This window comes from Chelonoidis abingdonii, chromosome 19, assembly GCF_003597395.2.
Source record: "Chelonoidis abingdonii isolate Lonesome George chromosome 19, CheloAbing_2.0, whole genome shotgun sequence".
NCBI classification, from domain to species: Eukaryota; Metazoa; Chordata; order Testudines; family Testudinidae; genus Chelonoidis; species Chelonoidis abingdonii.
Window position 1 is genome coordinate 6,202,536 of NC_133787.1, and position 15,947 is coordinate 6,218,482.

The 15,947-nt window shown below is 52.9% G+C and overlaps 1 protein-coding gene across 3 annotated transcripts in view; it reads right to left on the bottom strand.

Moving 5' to 3' along the window:
* ADGRG1 (adhesion G protein-coupled receptor G1) overlaps window positions 1–15,947 on the bottom strand; it is a 35,396-nt gene that overhangs the window by 3,192 nt on the left and 16,257 nt on the right. For all 3 annotated transcript variants that reach the window (XM_032784747.2, XM_032784757.2, XM_032784739.2), the window contains exons 2-11: window positions 9,866–9,955; window positions 8,598–9,029; window positions 6,984–7,092; window positions 6,565–6,712; window positions 4,552–4,680; window positions 3,190–3,306; window positions 2,543–2,588; window positions 1,601–1,701; window positions 1,352–1,470; window positions 361–635 (exon numbers count right to left, since the gene is read on the bottom strand). In XM_032784747.2, the coding sequence (XP_032640638.1) occupies window positions 361–635; window positions 1,352–1,470; window positions 1,601–1,701; window positions 2,543–2,588; window positions 3,190–3,306; window positions 4,552–4,680; window positions 6,565–6,712; window positions 6,984–7,092; window positions 8,598–9,029; window positions 9,866–9,908 (1,519 nt within the window). In that variant the 5' untranslated portion in view covers window positions 9,909–9,955. The remainder of the gene's footprint in view (window positions 1–360; window positions 636–1,351; window positions 1,471–1,600; window positions 1,702–2,542; window positions 2,589–3,189; window positions 3,307–4,551; window positions 4,681–6,564; window positions 6,713–6,983; window positions 7,093–8,597; window positions 9,030–9,865; window positions 9,956–15,947) is intronic.

Here is a 15,947-nt window from a genome sequence, read left to right on the forward strand (position 1 = left end):
AAGAGTGTGTGTGTGTGTGTGTGTGTATGTGTGTATATATATATTTTTACAGAGACAGCTAGTGTTGACTTAAAGCCTTAGTGATGGAGACACCATAGTTGCCAATGCTTTAGGCACAATTTTGAACAGTGAGGGGACTGATCTCTAGCCTGAATTTCTCTAGCTTTAGTTTCCAGACATTGGTTTGTCTTATGCCTTTGCCTGCTAGATGAAACAGCCTCCGCCCTCAGATGTCTCTTCCACATGTAGGTACTTAAGGACGGTGAGCAAATCATCCTCTTATCCTTGCAAGAGGGAAGTCTTTTAGGGGCAAAGAGGCCTGGCATTCTCAGGGCCATCTCGGCCTCCTTTCGTACTCACCCCAGCCCACCAGGCAGAGCTTGAGCATGAAGTGCTCCACGTAGGTGTTGAAGACCTCCACCACCAGCCTGTACAGATTGTAGCCCTCAATGCCCATCCAGGTCAGGCAGCCCAGCAGAGAGAGGTGCAGGAACATGCCCCCCGCTTTGCAGGCTGCCTCGCTGCCAATGAGGGCCAAGTGCTCAGTAATGAGGAAGCTCACGTCCAGCAGGAAGATGGCCCCCAGCAGGTTCATGTGAATGTAGATGTTTACGGTGCCATCTCTGTGCTTCCTCCTGGGAAAGGGAGAGGAAGAGATTTCATTCCTGCTCCTGTCTGGGAGTCCCAGACCCAGCACCCACAAAACCCCACAATGGGGTCCCAGTGCTTTGATTCAAGCTGCTCACACTAACCAGAGACACACAAGAGATCTGTGAGCCCAGTGCCTACTCCACATGTGCATGGCCAGCTGATGGCCGTGATGGGTGAACATGTTGAGCCACCGGTAACCACAACAGGTGAGCGATCCTGGTCTCCTTGTTCCACTGGGAAGCTACATCTCTTCTGGCCTTTGAACCATGTGTGTAGGCGACAGGTTTGGCCATTGCGTACAGCCTAATTTCTCAAAGGAAGCCTCTTTTAGTCTACGTCAGCCCCTTGTTAACACACTGCTAAAGATCTGTGCATGGCCACGCTCACTGCATTAGTGCTAAAGACCAAGATGGCAGTCAAGATTATTAAAAATGATAGGTGGTTCTGGGGGCCCATCTGGAGACCCTATAAAGGGGTCTGGTTTCCAGGGGTGGGTGCTCAGCACTTCCTGAATATCAGGCCCCTTTCAGGTGTCTCACGTTGGGCTCCCAGAATCACTAGTCCCTTTAGAAAATCTTGGCCAATCTGTGTGTAATGGCAGCTGAGGGGGATGCTGCCTGCATGGGCTGGTGAACTGGTCAGCATGAGCACGAGTTACAGGCTGCTAGCTAATCCCCTGCCCCGAACCATAGTACTGTACCTGGAGCAGCAGAAGAGGAAGATGGTGAAGAGGGAAGCCACAGCTGAGATAATGCAGCCAATGTAGGTGATGATCGTCAGGTACTCCTTGTGGATGTAATCTATCTCTGGAGAGGACATCTGAGAATGGAGAGGACAGGGGAGTTGTTAGAGCCATGCTGGGCAAGAGCTGAGAGCTTTACCCATCACTGCGGAGACCATGCAGTGAGGATGCAGAGAGCTCGAGTGGGAGCTGGTACCTGGTACCCACCATCAGCACAGCAAAATAGGTGAGGTGGTTGCAACGGCAAACTGTCTGGTTTTTACCCATCTCTGTTGCACAGCCATCACTTTTCCAGCTGCCGTGGCCGTCTGCAAAGAGAAAAGCAGTTTCCTGTTGCAGGTGGGAGATTTCACACACTCAGCCCAAGTCAATGTTCACAGAAAGTCTTTGACTAACAGTGTCTGCAAGCAGGTGAGAATGAGAGACTGCTTTGCAATGGGGCCCAGTGACTCCTGTACAGATCACATGGCAGCACTGCTATACTGGGAACTCTTTGCACCCAAAATCACTCTCCTCCATATCTGCACAGGGAGCAGGGCCTGGGACAGATTCTTTGGGATATCCATGGGAAAACCATCTGAGATCGAGCCATCCACAGAGATCTAGGGACTGTATCCCTGGCATCAGAGGAATGGCAGGATTTACAGATGAGGGGAGTCTGTCAAATCAATCCCCATTGAGGCTGCAAAGAAGAAATCACAGGGAGATGGAGTGAGTGACACAGATTGGAGGAGGACAGAGTGAAAACGGATCAGCGTCTCCTGACGGAAAAGGGATAGATGTATCCAGCCACTGACCATGCGCTGGGCCAATCCCACTAGTAAACGGGAGTCTTTCCAGCCACTCCAAAGGCAGCTGGACATGGCCCAGAGTTTGTTTCTACAAGAGTTAAAATACCAAGGACAGTCCAGTCTCATGCTTCAGGTTGTAGAGTTATTGACGCTCAGTCCCTTCCTTGGGCAGCTAGGCTAGGGGTCTGGTCCCCACCTGCCCTACACCCTGAGTCCTCACAGCTGTGCAAAGCCAGCATAAGGTGCTGTCAAATCGGGAGGGTAGCACTGCACTCCCCCACTGCACAGCTGTCAGTGTCCTGGGGAGACCCAGGCCCCACGGGTCTGCAAAACAGCCAGCTCTCTCTGAGATACTCACGGCTGGAGTCCATGTCCCAGAACACGCACTGTGGAGTCACGTTCCTCTGAAAGGACAAGAACATGGGTGGTGATGCATAAGCCTCTCTGGGTTATTCACGGGGCAGGCGAGTTTGTCTGAGGGGCAGATCAAGGGAAAGATGGGGCAGGAGGAGAAAAGAAACTCTGGCTCTTGTCATGTGACAGGGGCCAGGAAACAAAGATCATTCTCTCCCCACCACTCCAGCCTGTTCCCTCCTTTTTCAACAGGGAGGCTGCTCCCAGCAACAGCCTATCAGGGCAGGGAAAGATCAACGACACCGTTGTGTCGTCTCTCTGCCCGCACCTGTAATTTTCACTCCATGCATCTGAAGTGGGTTTTTTACCCATGAAAGCTTATGCCCAAATAAATGTAAGTCTTTAAGGTGCTACTGGACTCCTTGTCGTTTTTGTGGATACAGACTAACACGGCTACCCCCGATACTATCTCTGGAGGCGATCGCCTGGAAGTGGCTAGTTGTCCTGAGTTACGTTTTTTGGAAAGGCATCCCCTAGAGAGGATGGGGAAACAGAGCTGAGGCAGAAGCTGAGTTGGTAGAGTCCCAGCCTCTGCCCCCTCTCTCCCACTCTGGGCAGACTGATTTTAATGGGGCTGTTTCTCACACTTACCGGTAGCTGGTCATGAAAGAATTTGAGGACCACGTCCTGTTGGAGGCCTGATACAGAGGTGTTCCCCACGGTGATGCCAATCACCTTTTCACCGAGCACCCTGCTGCCGTTCTGGTCCTGAAAGAGATGGAAAGACCGTGATGCCAGCGTGGGAGAATGACAGCTGCTGGACACCAAGTTGCTATATAAACCCCGGAGATCTCAGACTCAGAGCTTCCTTGTCACCTTCCTCAGCAGACAATACAGACCCAAGAAGGGTCTGTGCACACAGGCTACGGGAGCCGGCGCAGTCTCTCCTCAGGTTGTGACTCGCCACTGTCACAGATGATGCCAGCACAGACATCTGGGAGAGGGCATCAGGACACCAGGTGGCCTCAAATTTACTGTGGCAAAGGCCAGATCACAACCACCAATGGTTCAGCTACCCCGGGGTCCTGACACTGAGAGGAGCTGCAGTCTGATACTTCAGGGTAAGGTGCCACCTTTCATACTGCCCCCCTAGCTGTACAATACCCTGCCAGGTGACTGGGGTGGAGACATTTCTTCTGGAGCCCAGCCAGGGACCGGTTTGAGCTCCAGTCACTAGGCACAAAGGGAGATCACAAACAGCAGAGCTTTGGCCGGAACCTGAATTTGGGGACTCTCCTAGCACTGTCCTAGTGTGAGTCTATGATGGGTCTGAAGCATTTTCCAGAGGGGAGGCACAGTGAGTACGCTGGCCTGGCTCCTCTAGAAATGGGAGCTGAGAGCCTGGCTAAAGGCACATAGCAAAAAGAAGCAGTTGGGTCTCATCCTACTCAATCTGTTCACACAGGACACTGTGCTACTGGGTACAGTTCAGATAGGCAGCATCAGCTCAGGGAGTCTCTGGGCTAGGAGAGCAGGAGGTATGGAGAGTCAGGGGTGGGGCATTAGCAGAGCGGGGCAAGGGCCAGGGCTGGCATAGCAGGGAGTACTGTGAGTCAGGGGAGGGGCATTGACAGAGCTGGGCAGGGCTGGCATAGCAGGGGGTGCTGTGAGTTGAGGGAGGGGCACTGGCAGGGCTGGGCTGGGCAGGGGCCAGGGCTAGCATAACAGGGGGTGCAGTGATCTGGGGGTCAGAGCTAGGTGCCAGCCCAAACCTGGCTGAGCAGGAGGTTGCGCGGCAGGTTAGATTTCACACTGACCAGCAGACCGAGGGAGCAGGACCAGCAGCGGGGATGCTCTCGAGCTGCCCTGGCAGAGCTGTGCACAGCCTGTATCATCGGCATTCGCAGCAGCTGCTCCCAACCAAACTTGGCCTAGCGCTGCCCAGCACTATTAGCCCTTCGCTTTCTACACGCACGCACCAAATTCATTCCCATCCCTGGGCCTGGTCATTACCTGGAAAAGGGCCTGGCTGTTGATATCCATCAGGAGCACTCTGCTCTCAGCGTTCCTCCCCCTGCCCTTCGCCTGTGCAAAGAGGATCCTTGGCAGATTCACTGCAAACCCATGGACCTCTCTGCCCACCTGCAAAACAAAGCCCAGCAGAGCCCTCAGAAGAGTGGCTGGAATACGCAGCAAGGCTGCCAAGGCTCAGGACACTAGGGGAAGCCTCGGGCTCTGGCTACACACGCACCAGAATATCCGCTGGGGTAAATCAGCATCAACAGAGCTACACTGATTTACCCCAGCTGAGGATCTGACTGATGTCTAGCGCAGGCCAGGGACCCACGTGCAACACTGCTCTGGTTTCTAGTGTGGACGGCACCAGACTGGGTGTTAAAGGGACGCTGGTAACTTGAGGTAAGAACATTTCTGTTCCAGTCGTTTAGCCGAGTTGGCTGCTCCCTGCTGCTCCCTCCCTTCAGCAGCAGCACTGAAATGAAGCCTCACAACTTCGATGCTCCTCCCTGGGCTCTAAAGCGGGGTCCTCTGCCTACCCTGCCTCCTGCTGTTCCCCAGCCTCATACCAGAAGGGCGGAACCGGGCTCCCATGCAGGAGTCTCAAGGAAGGGAGGTTCTCTCCTGGCTTCCTTCGCAGGGGTGCGCTCTCTGGCAGAGCCCACGGCACAGCCTGTCAGCAAGCTCTCCTAGGGAGTGAAGGCAGGGGGCTCCCCTGATTACCCTCATGAGACAGGAAGTGCGACTAGTTGAAACATGGGCCTCCACCTAGTGCTGCCCAAGGCAAGGGAAGAAAGTAAAACCAGAGCGAAGAGGAGATTTCCCTTGCAATCGATACAAAGAACAGAAGTCTGATTTTTCGGGGTGAGGGCATCCCTTTAACTACACGCTGTAACCGGACACCTCCCAGGTTACCCTGGTTATGGGAAGGAGTCAGGCTCCCTCTACACTGCAAACTGTAATGCTGCGAAGACCAACCCAGGACCACGACTTGGAAAGATTCCACGGAGAACAAGGCACAACCTGGAAACATGCCAAGTGCATCAAGAGGTTCTGCAAATGCTCTGGTTGGTCTGGGGTCCCTGTTTGAGGCACCTAGCACAGACTCTGCTTTAGGCCCTGCAGGTAATTTCAATCTGTCCCTGAATGGCTGGGCCATTAAGGGGAGCAGGACCCGGCCTGTGACTGATCAGCTAGGGATGAGGCGATTATAGAAACCAGCAAGCAGGCCAGCTGGGTATGGTGCCATCAGGAAGAGCCACAAGAAGCAGATCAACTCCTGTGGGAAGCCCTGGAGCAGGGCATGACTCTCAGGTAAGAGACCGGTATGGAACAGATACCCCCTGGATTTGGGGGAAGGGATGGCTGGGATGGAATCTGTGCTGTCTGTTCTTATGTAAAATAAAGCTGAAGCCCTCATGCTTCAGGGCTTTAACTGGTCACTGGCAGGCATCAAGAAGGGAGGGTTTCCTCTTGCCCCCAGGTAATTTTTTTGTCTCCTTCCTCTGAAGCCTCAGAGATGGAAGTGGGACATTGAATGGGGGTGGCCGGTGTGCTGAGCTGGCACGGAGTGTTTTCTCTCTCGGGTGCTTGGCTGGTTGGTTCTTGCTCACATACTCAGGGTCTAACTGATCGTTGCCGTATCGCGGGTTGAGAAGGAGCTGTCCCCCAGCTCAGACGGGCAGTGACCTGGAGAGCTTTTTGCCTGTCTCCGCAGTATGGGGCGTGGGTCACTTGCCAGGATCATTTGAGTGTATCTCACTTCATCATTTCCCTGCTGTCCCCAGGTATTACTGCATCTCGGTCCCTGCTGTTCTCTGCCTGTGGCACACAATAGGATAGTCTCCTTTAGGCTGGAATACTTGGGTTTAGTGTGCGGGTGTTGGTGGCCTGTACTGTACAGGAGGTCAGACTAGATGATCTGGTGGTCCCTTCTGGCCTTGAACTCTATGGTCATGGCTCTGTGATTATGGGAAAAAGAGCCTGGACCCCTGGCACACCTGCACTCACCTCCAATTCAGACATGAGGGGAAGATCCTGAGAGGCTTTGCTGGGTCCTATCTTCAAAACAGTTGCACGCACTGTACTCGTCCCAAAAGTCTTGCACTCCCCTTCAACCATTGCCTGTCTCAGGTCTGATTCCAAACGCAGAAGTTCCCTTTTGGGGAAGAAGGAACAGAGAGTGGGTCTAGAGCGGGTAGGAGGGAAGAGAGCCTCAAAGCAGGGGCTGTACCATCAGCAAGTGACAGGAGGAGAGTTTTGAGGACCCGCTGCTGCGGTTGGGAGGCTCTACATCTGACCGACCTCGCCTGAAAACCAGAGCTCCCCACAGACACATTCCTCGGGCATGTGAGGTTGTATAGACAGTGATGGCAAGCGCCTGATCTGGAAGAGGAGGAGATGGACATGGTTTGTGTAACTGTACTCACTCATATGGTGCTCTGGCACTGGTCTTTCTTCCAGTGGGTTTATTGGGATTCTTCATGTAGTTTTCTAAATTCCTTAATGCTTCTTCAATCTCATGCACCTTGCTGATGTCTTCAGCAGTCGATGTGGAAAGAAAAGAGAATGCTGTGATTAGTTCTGTGAAGAGGAGACAATGCTGATTTCTGTAGCATCCCTCCCCCCGGCAGCAAGTGCTTTATACTGTGTTCTCAGGCGACTGCATTACTGATTGGCAATCATGGGTCTGATGAGGACTGGTCTGAATTCAGTGGACCCACTCCTGATTTACATCAGCATGAGTTTGTGGTGAGCCAGACGCTGGGTGTTTGCAATGGTTATGCCTAGGTAGGTCTGAATGGCCAAGCAGACCATGGGTCCGGCTTAAGGCATTTGGGGCCAGACTTTAAAAGTTATTCGGCACCTAAGGGGATCCTCAAAAGCCCCTCTCAGCATCTTCTGGTGCCTAAGTACCTTTACAAACCTGGCCTTTTGAGCTAGCCCCTGGGGCTGGCCATGCAAAAGGAAGAATTCATATGAGGTGATCCCTGAGCCTCTTGCATCCACCAGGATGCATGAAAGGGGAGACAGCCCATGGTGGTGAGTTTCTTGCCTGTCTCATTCCTCTCTGGGCTTCAGCTGCACAGGAGATGGGCTTGCTGAACTTTGCAGAGGGCTACCGAAAAGCCAGCTGGCTGCACCAAACTGTAAGGAATGGGCTAGCGGAGGGTAATAGCTGGTAATGGATACTTTGACAATTGCTTTGCCACACTGTCTGGCAGGCCATTAGGTTACAGAAGCTCTAACATAGGTGTAAACTCATGTCATTCCTATCTGCACAGGCCGAGAATCTCAAGGTGCAATCTCCAACATGCGCGCTCCTGCTCTCCCATCTCTTACTCTGCATGTCTCTAACTAGAATGCAGCCAAGGCCACTCCAGTACCCATGTGCAGCCATGGAGACTGCAGGTCCTAGCAGCCAGAGCTCCATCTGATCTCAGCGGTTTCCAACTGTGCAGATGTTCTAAAGAAGGGAGTGTTTCTGGTGTCATGATGGATCCCTATAAGACCTCCATACAGCTGTGACCTGAGGACCCCGGCACTGCTGAAGGCAGCACAACTGGCCATTAAAGGTGGGACATTGTGACTAGATGAGGGATTATCTGGTGAAATGCAGGAGCTTTGCAGCCACATCTTCAAAAGTGGTCACTTATTTTGTGTGCTTACATAGAGAAACTTAGGGCTGGATTTCCAGAGGTGCTGAGAACCGACAACTCCAGTTCTCATCAGTGGGAGAGGTGGGATTTCAACATCATGGAGAAATTGACCCCAGAGTGCTGCATGTGGGTGCCCAAAAATGAGGAACCCAAAACTAGTGGCCATTTTTGAAAAATGATGGAATTAGTGACTAGTGGAGAAGCCAACTGCCCTTCTCTACCTCCTCATGGTCCCTCAGCTGCCTCTGGGGTTTTCCCAGAACGTTCCCATCCATGGGCAGACAGAGCCAGCCCTACTTAGCTTCCAAGATGGAACATGCCCAGAAGCTGCAGTGGTAGCATTGCAAGTTCTCTAACCCATTTAATATGTTGATTCAACTGTACCATGGATAGAGAAGGAGTAAACAGCAGCACTGCTGAGGGAAGTGTTTCGCAGGCCCCTGCCATAGGCATAGGACACTTTGGAAAGCACAGGAACCCCATTTCTATTCTGCGGTGCGCTGGGGTTTGAAAAGTTGAAGGAAGGGTGCGCCTTGGTACTCAGTGTGTAGTTGTTTTTGCCATACGTGAGGTTGAAAATCCTATCGCTTTGGTACCAGTAGAGGCACAAGCGGTAGTTCCCCAATTTGTCCGGTAAATGGTAGTTTACAGGGTTTGGTTCGAATGGCGCACTTATCTTCAGCATCTCAGCACTGTTCTCGATGGTAATGATGTTGTTCTCTGGCCGCATCTGATAAGTGATATAACTTTTCTTTGTTTGGTTTCTTTCGCCACAAAATCGGAAGTCTTCTGTGTGGTGGCTGCTTCCGTCAACCCCTGTTACACAAAACCGCACTGTAAGGTGTAGCTCAGCCGGAGGGGCTCCATGTGCCAGGAGTTCCCCAGGTTACTCACCTCGGTGACCCTGCACGACACCTATCTACGACTTATTGCATGGATCACAGGCTCAGGGGCCCCATTGTGCTAGGTGCTGCACATATATGAGAGAGAGAGAGAGCCCCTGCTCTGAAAATCTTGGGAGCCATGTAAGAACTCACTACCATAGTGTCCGATGCCACCCAGTCGTTCATGCCTTTAGCTACACGCTCCCCGGTGAGGCAGGGCAGGCCTGTTATCCCCATGGTATGGATGGGGAAGTGAGGCCCAGAGAGACTAAGTGACTGCCCATGGTCACCCAGGGAGGTGTTTGCAGAGCAAGCACGTGAACCCAACTCTCCTGAGGCTCAGGCCAGGCCCCTCCTTCCTCTGAATGGACTCTAACCTCACCCGGGTGGCTGATCGCTCCCAGGTGTGCTGTAGGGCAAGAGGAACACAGATAGCAATAATGCATTCTCCATGTCCATCCAGTCTTGTTCCTGCCCTGATTCATCTACATGCCTCCCGCCTGTCCTGGAAGGAGAGGGGAATTCCACCTCAGAACACAATGACGGTCTCTCTGTCTTTCAGGAAACGTAATTAGAGGGAAAGTCCCTCTATGCCTCCTGCCCACTCCTCACTCCACCCATACTGGGACCACTGCTTCCTCCTAACAGGTACTATCCTGGCACTGGTGGTGGAGCAGAAGGTTGATAGTGCTACATCCTTGCCACTTCGCCTGTTGTAAGCCATATAGACCAGCGTAGAGGTGAGACAATAACTAGGGAGAATATTACCTTGCAACAGGAAAAGCAGAGCCAGAAGGAGGCGATCCATCATGGGTGGCTTTCCCAGCTCTTGATGTTCCTCAGTGAGAGACTTTGACCCTGAGGGACAGAAGCACACAACAGCAGAGTGAGTTTGTCTAGAGAACTGCAGGAATTTTTCACAGCTCAGGGCCTGGAACAGACAGAAAAACCTGCAGTTCTTTCTGCATCGGCATGGGCTGAGTTGAGCTACCATACTAGGTGTGGGACACCTGCAAATGCCAGGAACTGTGTTCCTGTGAGTACCAGAGAGAAGAAAGAATGGTAACTCTATCCGTAGGAGAAGGCTGGATACAACTGTTCTATTGTCATCTGCCACTAGGGCAGTGGTGGGCAACCTGTGGCCCGTCAGAGTAATCCGTTGGTGGGCCGCAAGACAGTTTGTTTACATTGACCGTCCACAGACATGGCTGCCCACAGCTCCCAGTGGCTGCGGTTCACCATTCCTGGGCAATGGGAGATGCGGGAAGCAGTGCGGGACGCCAGAACAGGTACACTGGGAGGTCCTGCAGGCTGGGGGTACACTGGAGTGCAAGCATTTGTCAGAGAATGTGACCCCAGGTGCTCCCTCCCAGCTCTTAGCCCCCAGGGCTGGCTGGGCTTAGCTCCCTGCTCTGGGTGTTGTGACCCCTGGGGTCACAGAGCTGCTCAGGTTTGACCTGGCCGGGCCAAATTTGTGGAAGTGGAGTTGTGACCTGGTGCTTGAGGTTGCAGCACCACTCACTCCAATTTGGCCCAGCTGTCCCCATGTCATCATGATGGAGGGGTGGCTGGGGCAAACCAGAGTGGCACCAAGACCCCATGCACCAGGTCACAATATCCAGTGGGGAACTGAGCCCAGCCTGCCCCACAAAGTTTTGATACATTCTAGTGACCCCATTTTGGGTCACGCCTCATGGGGTGAGAAACCCTGCTCTACTTCAACCCCTACTTCTACAGCCAGCATGTCTGCCCCAGCTGTTTTTCCTATAACCATTTCACTGCATTACATCTGATTCCTGGCTCACTCCTATTTTTCCTTCCTCTCATTTTGATTTGCAGCGCTGCTGAAATTATAACAAAGTGAAATCAAGCACAAGGAAAGAACAGAATGTTCTGACAGCTGTTCAGTAGCATGTGTGAAAAGAGCTACTGGTCTGGATCCAGCTCCTAAAGGACAGGTGTCCACATCGCAAACCCCGCTGCTACAACTGAAAGTAACAGCCCCTCTGTGCAGGCTAGTCCACAATATTCCAATACCGGGTTTAGGCTCCTTCCTCTGAAGCAAGTGGGACTGGCCGTTGCCAGAGGATAAGTCTATCATGAAATCAAAGCAGTGAGGCTGCTCCAGCAGATATACTCACGCTATCGTGGCTAAAAATAGAAGAGTGGGTTTCAGCAATGTGAGTAGGAAACCAGGGTCCCCGCTGTGCTTGTACAGCCCACGCTACTGCATCTACACTGCTATTTTTAGCCATGCTAGTGTGCATATGAGAGTTTGCCTATAGGACAGGGGCAGGCAAACTTTTTGGCCTGAGGGCCACATCGGGTTTTGGAAATTGTATAGAGGGCTGGTTAGGGCCCCCTCCCTGGGACTCCTGCCCCATCCAACCCCCCCTTGTTCCCTGACAGCCCCTCCCCGGGACCCCTGCCCCATCCATCTCCCCCCTGGTCCCCTGACCACCCCTGGAACCCCTGCCCCTGACTGCCCCTTGCTGCCCTATCCAACGCCTCCTCTCATTCCTGACACACACACACCCTAGGACCCCTGCTCCATCCAACCACCCCTTCTCCTGTCCCCTGACTGCCCCGGGGAACCCCTGCCCCTGACTGCCCCTTGCTGCCCTATCCAACGCCTCCTCTCATTCCTGACACACACACACCCTAGGACCCCTGCTCCATCCAACCACCCCTTCTCCTGTCCCCTGACTGCCCCGGGGAACCCCTGCCCCTGACTGCTCCCTGCCGGCCCAGCCAACTCCCCCTCTCATTCCTGACTGCCCTGCCCCATCCAACACCCCTTCTCCCTGACCACCCCCAGAACCCTTGCCCCTTACTGCCTCCTGACACCCCATCCAACCCCCCCTCTCATTCCTGACTGCCCAGGCCCGGGACCTCTGCCCCATCCAACCCCCTCTGTTCCCCGCCCTCTGACCACCCCGACCCCTATCCACACTCCTGCCCCCCAACCACCACCCCAAACTCCCCTGTCCTCTATCTATCCCCCCCCTGCTCCCTGCCCCCTTACCGTGCTGCCTGGAGCACTGATGGCTGGCGGCACTATAATCACGCTGCCTGGCTGGAGCCAGCCACGCTGTCGCCACCGTGCAGCACAGAGCACGGGGTCAGGCTAGGCTTTGCAGCTGCACTGCCCCAGGAGCTCGCAGACCTGCCACCCAGCGCATTGTGCGGGTGGTGGAGCGAGCTGAGGCTGTGGGGGGTAGTGGACAGTGGGGGAAGGGCCGGGGGTAGCCTCCCGGGCCAGGAGCTCAAGGGCCGGACAGGAGGGTCCCGCAGGCCGGATGTGGCCTGTGGGCCGTAGTTTGCCCACCTCTGTTATAGGAGCTGCATTCAGCTTATTGCAGGGCAGACATATCCAGAGACAAGATAGTGGACTGGCTTCTCAACTGGTCTGCTCTTAGTTTCCTTGTTGAATCACTGATCTGACCCAGGATGGTGATTCCTGTTTTCCCATAAGTGGTGTTTCCTTGGAGGATCTCTCAGCAGCGAAGCCATGGAGACTGGGGGGAAAGTGTTAGGAAAGCTTGCTACCGCCCCTGTTGTACCTGTTCGGTGGCTACAAGGGACGATTCCAGTCTCAAGGGTTGTCAACCCAGCACCTTCACGGCACTAAAGCAACTAACCAAACTTTCCAGCAGGACTAGCTGGTCAATCGCTTGTGAGTGCAGGGGGAGTCTGTTTGCCCTTTTGGGGGTTATGATTTCTTCCTCTCCTCTACTGCTTCTCCAACGCTGGAGGATTTCACAGCACGTTCTTTGCACTTGTATATCCGCCTTTCCCATGCTACTGCTCTCAGATAATAAAATCAGCCAACAAAGGCTCATTTACATTCTAACACACTGAAATATGCAACACTCTGTGTGTCACCCACATGGGGGTGAGTGCAGGGGTGGGGAGGAGAGAAAGAACAGTGAGAAACAGGACACCAGAGGAGAAACATACAACTCAGCTCAGTGTGTGGGCTGGGGTTCGTGGCCCCCGCAAAGGAAGTGATGCTCTTGTTCATTATTTATATTGCAGTAATCCTAACAGCCCCAATCAGGAATCCGGGCCCTGCTGTGCCAGGTACAGAGACAGGCCCTGCCCACAACACTAGCTTGTCTGCACAATCTCTAGTGCCATGTTCCATTGTCTGCTTCCAGAATTGAACAGTCTGGTCAAAACTCTCCCCACCCCTCAAATGTCAACTCATTCCTTCCCCTACTCCTGCCTGCATGGGAAAGCTGGAGTGTCCTTGTTACCTGCTCCTTTCCCAGGATACCAGGCCATGCTTCCAAGGTTACTCCTTTCCAGGTGCTGCTGCTGAGCTAGTATAAAGCTCTGTGGCAAGACCATATTTGTATTTTTCTTTACTGTTTTTATGAACGTCTGGGGGTGATTCTGATCTAGCATATGCAAGTGTAAATCAGTCAAAACTCCCTTGGAATCAGCTGAATTAACTGGGGGAAAGCCACTGAAAGTGAAATTAGACTCTCCGGATGAAATCTTGGCATCAGTGAAATTAATGAAAAAACCTCCCTTGAGTCAGAATTTTAAACCTCTGAGAATTCCCTGCTGTTGGGATGCAGCCGCTAGCTTTCCAAAGCCTGATCGCCAGCCCCTAAGTGCTCCACCCTGCACAGAGCCCGTCAGCCCTCTGGCAGCCAGCATGGACCTGCTGTTACTCCTCCAGGCATGACAGCTGCCTGCGATCATGGGAACCAAGTCTTTGGGTTTTTAACCCCAGCACTGAGGTGCTGGTTTCTGTCTGAGCCAATTGTGCTGTGGCTGCAGTGTGTTAACAGGGATCCAGCATAAAGATAAGGGGGAATAAAGGGAAGAGTAACAGAGTTTGGTTAGGCCAGAGAGAAAACTCAAGAGTAGGGAAGTCATGAGACATGTTCTTGGCCATCCCTTAGTGACTTCAGCGACAGACAGCTCAGCAGCTCCTGTTCTTGCTTGTGTGGTCAACTGCACAGCTCTTGTGGTTCTGTTCCCAATTTGAAAAAGATCTGAAGCACTCCGCTGCTGTGGGAACTGAAGCTGGAGGTTTCCAATGCACACACAGATCAAGCTTAGTTTAGGAGCCCTAGCTGTCACAGCTGTCGTGCAAACAATGTGCCAGGGGCTGGTAGTATGCAGTGCTAGAAGGAGTGGTCTTCACAGCTTCAGATGCAAACAGAAGGTGTTAACAATGCCACATGCCTCCTTTTCACCAGCCCAGCTACATCAATGGGCCAGCACTGTTAACTTGAAGGCCAGAGTGGGTGCTTACTGCCTGTATGCTACCTCCACTTCCAGGCTGCACAGCCCTGCTTGTTCATTTTTAGAGCAGTTTCATTGTCTAACCACACCAGAAAGCAGGGTATTGATCACCACGGGAGAGCAAAGTGACTGGAGCCCCTGTGCAGCTGCTGCTCAGAAACTCTGGCTTGCAGCGTGAGTTTCGCTTTGCCCAATGCTGTCTGGCACCGTGTGGGCCAAGGAGCTGGCAGACATGCCAGGGAATGAGACAACAGGGCTGCCCAACAGCTGCTCTGAAGTAGCCTCTGATGAGGGAATGCTTGCCTGCATGTCTCCTGGGGAAGTAGAAGGGGCCATGGGGGAGGTAATAGCTGATCTGCTCCACTCTGAATTAATCCCATTTCCTTCCTTCCATTCCTCTCACATTCCCTCCTTCTTTCTGTGTCCCCTTTTGTCAATCTTCTCTGTTCTCTTCTCCTCTCACATCTTCCCTTCCAGCCTACTCCCAATCTTCACTCCTTTCCATCGACTCTACATCTCCAAATCCGATTTAGCCCCCTCTCCTCTTTCATCTTTGCTCTCGCACTAATAATCAGCCCATCTCTCTGTCTCCTTTCTCTCCATTTCCCTCTCCCTCCCTGGGAGATATATGTTTGCCTGTCCAGGTATGCGTACGCTCATAGAAAACCCCACAGCTGGGCTGGACCAGCAGACGCAGGCTCATGGGGCTCAGGCTGTGGGGCTGTTTTGTTGCTGGAGCCCTGGCTCCAGGACCCTGCAGGGTGGGAGGATCCCAGAGGTCAGCCCAAGCCTAGAATTCTACACAGTAATGAAGCAGCCCTGCAGCTGACCCCTGTGGGCTTTTCTTTGCTGTGTAGATTATACCCACAGTCTTTCATCCTGTCTCCGTGGGTGGTCATTTACACTACGACTCCCTAAATTGCTAACATTTAGTGCAGACAGACTGGTTCAAGCAATGTGGGAAACGTGCATAATTTTCCCCAGTGCAGATGTGGCCTATGGTGGCTGGAAAATTAGTAAAATGATGACACAAGAGGCTGAAAGTTAAGGGGCCAGAAGTTTTAGTAAGGCAGTTTAAAAGGCTTTGTATTTGTTGAGGCCTATTTAATTCTAATGCCTAATTAATGTTTGGGAGAAAGGAAGATTTTGCTAAAGATTCAACACCACCCTCCTCCTTTCCCTTAGAGTTGTTTATGGAGTCAATGGGAGTCTTGCAATTGGCTTCAGCGGGAGCAGAGTTAGGCCAGTTCTGCGGGCTTTTGAAAACCACCCCTTACATGGCCCCTCACTTGGCACAGCTTGCTCTCAGGCCCCCAGCCTCTTCATCTGTTTCGTTGCTCTGCTCTGTTCTCCAGCCCCACAGCTGCTTTCTTGCTAGGAGCCTGGTCAGTTCTACAACTGACTGCAGGTTTCCCTAGCACGCCATTCCCTGCCCCAGATACTTTCCTCACTGCTGTTTCTGCTCTCAGGAAATGCATCGAGCCAGGAGCCCTCACACGCTGCCCTCTCAGGGGTCACTGCAGTGTCCATGTATCAGGCATCACACCCTGAAGCTGGGGAGGGAGATGGCTAGAGTGCACGGTCACCA